The sequence below is a fragment of the Podarcis gaigeae genome (assembly GCF_964106915.1).
Source record: "Podarcis gaigeae genome assembly, chromosome: 14".
Taxonomy (NCBI): domain Eukaryota; kingdom Metazoa; phylum Chordata; class Lepidosauria; order Squamata; family Lacertidae; genus Podarcis; species Podarcis gaigeae.
In genome coordinates this window covers 52,965,339-52,972,427 of record NC_139690.1, presented here as the reverse complement: position 1 = coordinate 52,972,427, position 7,089 = coordinate 52,965,339, and the positions used below count along the sequence as shown (strand labels likewise).

Here is a 7,089-nt window from a genome sequence, read left to right as displayed (position 1 = left end):
GCCAGCCCCAAGCACACAGCAGATACACGCAGGCCCTTCTCTTATCCTTTGCTGGGGGGGGGGTCTCTGACACGGCCCCTTTTCCTTTTGGACGCCTCCGTCCACATCACGGAAGGCGCATGACAGCCTCCCCGTCCCCATGTGACTAAGGAGATGTGGCTGGATCCTGGCCTAGGAGGAAACTCTGGAGTGGAGGTTGCCTGGAGCAGAGTTCAGGCCACAGCCGGCCCATCCATGAGGCAACTGAGGTGGCTGCCTTAGGTGGCAGACTCCAATGGGGTGGCTTCCAGGGAAATCTCACAAGAGCCCTGCAAGATCTCGCTGGGAGCCGCAGGTACAAAACCCCGCTAAGCATGGCTTTGGCAACACCTTCCACACCCTCCCATTTCACCTCAGGCAGCAGAAGAGGATGAGCAGCTGGGGGGGGGGGGGCAGAGCTGAACTCAGCCCTCCCTGCCTGGAGAGAGCATGGGAACCTGGCCTGGGGCACAAGGGGGCAGCCCCCCAGGCATTCTGCGCAGCCTTGCTCCAAGCAGTGGCGGAAGAACCCTCTCCAGCACCCGGGGAAGAGCATCCCGTACAAACTGTGCATGTGCGGCATCCCTTATGGTTGCTGTGCGAGAGGCAGCCCATGCAGACGCCTGTATGGATGGCATGTGCCCTCGGCCGCTCTACAGCTGGGGGGAGGCAGGGGCCCAAGTGGCACCCAGGTCGGACCGCCCCTTTTGCCCCACCCCCGCCCCAAGGCTCCTTTGCAGTGAGTTGAAGGTTGGAGTGCAGCAGCATCCAGTCTCCACCCCCCCCCAATCGCTCCTCCCAAGCCATGACACAAACAACACATCCAGAAAAGAAATTTAATCCTTTTAAAAAATGGCAAATTATTAAACCAGAACAAAACCAAAACCCCAACCACTTTTCCATGGGGGGCAGTTGAAATCTGAGCATGCGGTTTGGTCCATGGGTGGCAATACCCACTTTGGGCAGAGCTGAGGTGCCAGAGACAGCAGAGAAGGGAATCGCTGGGAGCCCAACAGGGGTGGGTTTCCTCCAGGAAAAGCCTGCAACAGCCCCCCACCCCCGCATACAGGAAAGGCACTGGAGTGGGGAAGCAGAACTCTCTCATGCCCACCTAGCTCTGAGGGCATCCCAAACACAACACCCACACAGAGACCTTGGCACCAGCCTCCCCCTTGCAGCTAGGCCTGGTGCCACCCACCTCCAGAGTCAAGCAACACCCCTGGGGCTGTCAGGGGCTTCTCTGTCTGTGTCTCTGAAGCGTTGTGGGTCTCACCACGTATCTGCTGCGTGGCCTTGTCTCCTCATCTCTCGGCCTCCAGCGTGGCACTGGTCTTTGGCTCGGAGCTGCCTTGCTGGGAGAGGCTGCCAGGCCAGCCTGCCGGTTGCAGAGGGTGGCTGGCAGTCCATGCACCCGGCTGCCCAGGCAGGGAGCAGGCCGGCCAGGGAAAGGCTCCGGGCTGGGGCAGTGGGGGTGGCGGAAGGGGAGGAGAAGCGGCTGGCTCCGAGGCCTTGAGGCGGGAGAACATGGCGAGGGCCTCGGGAAAGCTGGGCGGGGTGGCGGGCGTGTTGGCAGGCGTGCACATCTGCAGGGAAAGAAGACAAGAGGGGGGGTCAGAGGGGGTGCCCCCCAGCATTACCACAGAGCCGTCCTTCCCGCGGCAGAGTCACAACCGTGACAAAATCCCGGTCTCTGCATCCCTTTGGCTCATCTTGTTTGTCGCCAGAGAAAAACAAGGCAGAGGATGTTGGGCAAAGCCTGTCACGAAGGAGGCTGAGCATCTGCTAGGCATGCAGAAGGAAGAAGGTCCTCAGTCCTGTCCCCAATTGCAGCAGCCCCGGGGGGTTGGGAGGGGGGGTTGAGAGAGGGAGACCCAACAAGGCTGAAAGTTGGAAGAATCAGGACAGAGAAAAGAAGGTCCTTCACACACGACATAATTAAACTCCTGAAGGCCAACCTAGATGGCTTTAGAACATGGGGAGGCAACCTAAGGCCCGGGAGCCGGATGCGGCCCAATCGCCTTCTAAATCCGGCCTGCAGACGGTCCGAGAATCAGCGTGTTTTTACATGAGAAGAATGTGTCCTTTTATTTAAAAAGCATCTCTGGCTTATTTGTGGGGCATAGGAATTCGTTCATTCCCCACCCCCCCAAATATAGTCCGGCCCCCCACAAGGTCTCAGGGACAGTGGACCGGCCCTCTGCTGAAAAAGTTTGCTGACCCCTGCTTTAGAAGAAGATGAGCCCAATTCACAGAGAAGAGGGCAATCAATGGCTCCTAACCAGGACGGCCATGCTGGGCCTCGATGGTCAGCCATGCTTCTGAAGGTCCGTTGCTGGAAACTACAGGCGGCAAAAGTTGCTCTGTGCCCAGGTCTTGTGGGTGGATTCCCCCAGGGGAGTCCAGCTGGCCACTGGGAGAACAGGATGGTGGCTTTGGGCTTTCAAATTTCACCAGGGCCCTGCATGTTGCCAAAAGGCAGCCCCCATCCCACCTCTTGCCTTCTAAGTCCTTGTTGTGGCGCCCCTTGTTGCCCAGTGCGGACAAACCAGTTGTGTTCCCCTCAATCCTGCCTCTGGTTGCTGGACACAGGCTCTTCTTAGGTTCTCTGCAGACCAAGGGGGGTAAGCAAGCACTCCTCTCTCCTGCCTGACCCCATCCACACTCAAAACTCACTTCCAGGTTCTGGAAGCCCTGTTCATCCCATAAACATCTCAAGGAGGAAACGTTTTGCAGGCCACTTACCATCTGATGAGGGGGATGGCTGTAGGGGATGCCGGATTCTTGGAAGAACGCGCTGAGGGCTGTCTGTAGAAAGGGGGGAAACGGGAAGACAAGGTAACCAGAGTGTTGCTGGCTGGCCTGCAGTCCTACGCCTTAGATGCTGTTAAGACTGATGCACAGATGCGCACATGCACACAATTAAAGGGCCAAAGGCAATTCCAGTCAGGGATTAGAGTTGCCAAAACTTGGGTCTCTAGCTGTTTTTTGAACTACAGTTCCAATCATCGCTAGCTAGCAGGATCAATGGTCAGGGATGATGGGAATTGTAGTCCAAAAACAGCTGGAGACCCAGGTTTGGGAAACCCTGCTCTAGAGGCAGCTAGGTAGCTGGGGAAAGAGCCGGCGTGGTGTAGTGGTTAGAGCGGGGGGACCAGGACCCAGCAGAGACCAGGGTTCAAATCCCCACTTAGGTTGGGAAGCTCTCGGGTCTTGAGCCAGCCACTGCCTCTCTCAGCCTAGGCGACCTCACAGGGCTGTTGTGGGGATTAAAGGAGGAAGGGGAGAGTCAGGTACGCCATCTTGAGCTCCTTGGAAGTAAAAGGTGGGATATAAATGAAAGAATGAATGAAGGCACTCCGGGGCAGGAGAATGGAGGGTCCCCTGTGCACAGAAGGGAGGTGGTGGTGGAACACAAGGGAGCCCCCACCCCGCAAGGTGAGGAGGGAGATAATCTCAGTCCTGGTTAGAGCAGGATTTTAATGGGAGGATAGACCTTTAATAGGATCCGCAGGTGCTAGAATGTGTCCTTTGCTCTTTGACTGAGCAAACCGAAGACTCAATATTTGAATTCCCTTCCTTCCTTCCCTCCCAGCAAACAAACACACTTCCTCCAGAAGCAAGTAGCTTCTAGCAGAAGCCAGGAAAAAGTTCATGAGCTTTGGAAGTTCTGTTGGTGGGGTTTGCAAGGCACTTTTTTCAGGGGGAGGGAGATGTACAGGTGCATTTATTTACCTGTCTTGCATTTATATCCCATCTTTCTTCCATGGAACCCGAGGCAGCAGCTACATTTGAGGTCTCCAGCTGGTCCCCCATCCAGGCACTGATCAGCGCTGGTCTTCCTCGAACCCGGGTCCCCAGCTGTTGTTGGACTACAACTCCCATCGTCCCCAGCTACCAGGACCAGCGGTCAGGGAGGATGGGAGTTGTAGTCCATCAGGGTTGCTGGGTCCAGATGCCTGGAATCCTGCAGGGCGCTGCTGGAATGTGAGCGGCATTTTATGACACGTTATTGTGCATTCGTCGCAAACACCGGGCTTTTCTGGTCGGAACTTTCCTCTTTCCTTTCTCTTGCATCTCCCCCATCCCGGACCGGCCTCGGACACCTGTTACTCCACGGGAACCGGTTGGGGCACGGATCAGGCCCGGCTGGCTGGGGAGGAGGAAGGAGCCCCCTCTCTCCCCGGCTAGGCGCAACCATTGAACCCAGCTCTGAGATGCGCAAAGTGGCCCACGCAAGAGCGCGAAGGGCAGGCACTCTGCCCATGCCCCGAGGGCGGAATCCCGCTCCGATCCTACCAACCCCGGACGCCTCTTGCTTTCTCTCCCCCCCACCCCCCAATATTAGACCTTTCCCAAGCCGAGAGGCGGCTCAGCCCTTCCCCCGGGCGGCCCACCTCGTACTGCCAGTGGGCGGCCTGCAGGAGCTGCCGGGCTTGGTCGGCGGCGCAGCCGGCGGCCGCCACGAACTGGCCGATCAGCAGCTGCTGCTTCAGCTCCTCCGAGGCGCCGCTGCCCCCCGACGCCCAGGCCATGGCGCGCCTTCGGCTTCTCGCCCGCCGCGGGCCGGACCGGGCAGGGCCAGGCGCGGCGGGGCAGCCGGAGGGGGCGGCCCGGCGGGCGGGGACGCTGCCAGCTGGGCTTGGGCTCCGCCTCTGCCTCCGCCTGCTCGGCCAAGCGGCTGCGCGCGGCGCTGCCGTCCGGGGAGTCCTGCCGCGCCGCCGGCTTCCCTCTCTGGGCGCGACGGGCCGCCCTCTGAGCATGTACAGAGTGCCTCGAGGGGGGGGTTGCAGCGGAGATGCCATAGGGAAGAGGACGGGGGCTCGGCTTCTCCTGCGCCTCTGGACGCGCGCACTCCGCGCTGGCACGCGAAAGCCGTCTGCCCTTCTTTACTTAGGCGGGGGTCAGCAAACTTTTTCAGCCGGGGGCCGGTCCACTGTCCCTCAGACCTTGTGGGGGGCCGGATAATATTTTGAAGAAAAAAATGAATGAATTCCTATGCCCCACAAATAACCCAGAGATGCATTTGAAATAAAAGCACACATTCGACTCATGTAAAAACACGCTGATTCCCGCACCATCCGAGGGCCGGATTGAGAAGGCGATTGGGCCGCATCCGGCCCCCGGACCTTAGTTTGCCTACCCATGACCTCGGGGGACAAGGCTCAGCCCCCAGGGCCGCTTGGGATGCTGACGTTTCCCCCAGTGGCGTGTTCCTGAACCTACGCAGAGTGCGTGGCCAGTCGACCAGCACAACATAGTCCAGTGTTACAGGAATTCTAAGGTCTGATATATATAGAATAAATGTTAATAAATGTACAAGGCAATAACATACATAGGTATATAAACTACGCGTATGAAATTGTACAGGAAAGCAATCCTAAAGGCATTTTGACTCTTCCAAATTGACCTCAAATATTTCTCTGCAAGGTGGAAGGAAATGGGAAAAGCTTTCAAATTGTCTTTGGACTGTAGGGGCTTGCTGTAAATACAGTCTGCAAGTACCTGTTAAACTGAGCACGCTATCAATTTGTGTAAGACAGGCATGTCCAAAGTCCATTTCGGGGGCCTAATCCGGACCGCTGGTCGGTTTAATCCGGCCCCTGCAGGGTAAAAATTTCAATCTTAAAAAAGCTCTACAACTTTGGGTCGGCTCCTGTTCACTTCATCAAATCTGGCCCTCTAGTCGGCCCTCACCCCGGGCATAAGAGATTCAACAAGTATTTACCATCCCAAAGGAATTGCCAGACTATCCAGAAAATGCAATCAGATAAGGCAGGCATGTCCAAAGTCTGTTTCGGGGGACTAATCCGGCCCGCCGGTCAATTCAATCCGGCCCCTGTGGCAGTTTACTTCCTGGGGTAAAATCCTACAAATATCTCAACAGCTTTGGTTGGTCCTCTGGTCGGCCCTCACACATGACCACTTCACCAAATCTGGCCTTCTTTGAAAAAAGTTTGGACACCCCTGAGATAAGGCATTATCAGGTATCCGGGCAGACAGGAGAGAAGCAACACACTCAAATTTCTGCTGGGGACCACCTCTTTCTGCAGTGTATGTATGAATGGTGTTTTGGGGGGTGGTCTTGGCCTACAGTGTGGGCAATTTCAAAAGTCTATATCAGAGCTTGTGCACAATTGTTCTGGGTTCCTCTACTCCCTCCTGCATGGGGTGAGTGAGGACCCTGTTGCAACAGTTTAATAAAGATCAGGTTTACTAGCTGCTTTGCTTCTCAATATTCTCTGCTTGGCCTGTGTTATTTTCTCCGACCGATAGAGAACCTACATAAGGACCCTATATGGGCTCTTGGGTGCCACATATGGGAAAAGGAGCAGTTTTTTCTTATAACAGGATGGATGGGCCCCATTCATCGCCCTTTGCAACCCCTGCTATGCCACGCCATTCTTCCACAGCCTCCTTTGCGGAGCCTCCTTTGTGGTGGCATCCTGGGCTCTCCTCCGAGAGGATGGGCAGGAGAGTCACACTATTAATGCTTTTTTTAAAAAAAAAGAAAATCTTTATTAATTTTCACATAGGCAAATATACATAACATATAATACAAAAGACGATACAAATGACTAAAAACAATAAAGTAAGAAAAGTTAGAAAAACAAACAAATACAATATATTACACTTACATAACAAATTAAAATATGTAACTTCCAATAATTCTCATTATACTACTCATGTATATCTATATACAAAATAAAATAATATGAATCTGTGCAAGGAACACAGAGTCACACTATTTACGCTAATGATGACGAATAATGGTGCTGCAGGAGGAAATCAATAAGAGGCATTAATTCAGCCGCTTCACTTGATTTAGAGAGATCCAGGCGAGCACAAACAAAGGAGATCTCTGCTCTGTGATTCCTGCATTGCATTACAGGGGGCTGGACCAGATGACCCCTGAGGGTCCCAATTCTTCGCCCCGCCGCTTTCTCCAGCGCTGCGTCGACTACATTACCCAGAAGCCTTTGCTCTGTTGTCCTACTTGTTGCGGGGCGGGCGCTGATGCAGTTGGACTGACAGGTGGAGCCAACCAGTGAGCAAAGATCCTGCGCGGGAAAC

At 55.2% G+C, this 7,089-nt stretch overlaps 1 protein-coding gene across 2 annotated transcripts; it reads right to left on the bottom strand.

Moving 5' to 3' along the window:
- Nucleotides 1-840: 840 nt before the first annotated feature.
- On the bottom strand, nt 841-4,589 carry UBALD1 (UBA like domain containing 1). 2 transcript variants are annotated; one of them, XM_083711900.1, is made up of 3 exons: nt 3,751-4,589; nt 2,761-2,823; nt 841-1,601 (listed from the first exon to the last, which is right to left on the bottom strand). In XM_083711900.1, the coding sequence occupies exons 1-3, from the start codon at nt 3,898-3,900 to the stop codon at nt 1,320-1,322; spliced, it is 495 nt and encodes a 164-aa protein (XP_083568026.1). In that variant the 5' UTR covers nt 3,901-4,589; the 3' UTR covers nt 841-1,319. The 2 variants fall into 2 exon arrangements, with proteins under 2 accessions (XP_083568026.1, XP_083568025.1); XM_083711899.1 differs by having other exon boundaries at nt 4,413-4,584.
- Nucleotides 4,590-7,089: the final 2,500 nt, after the last annotated feature.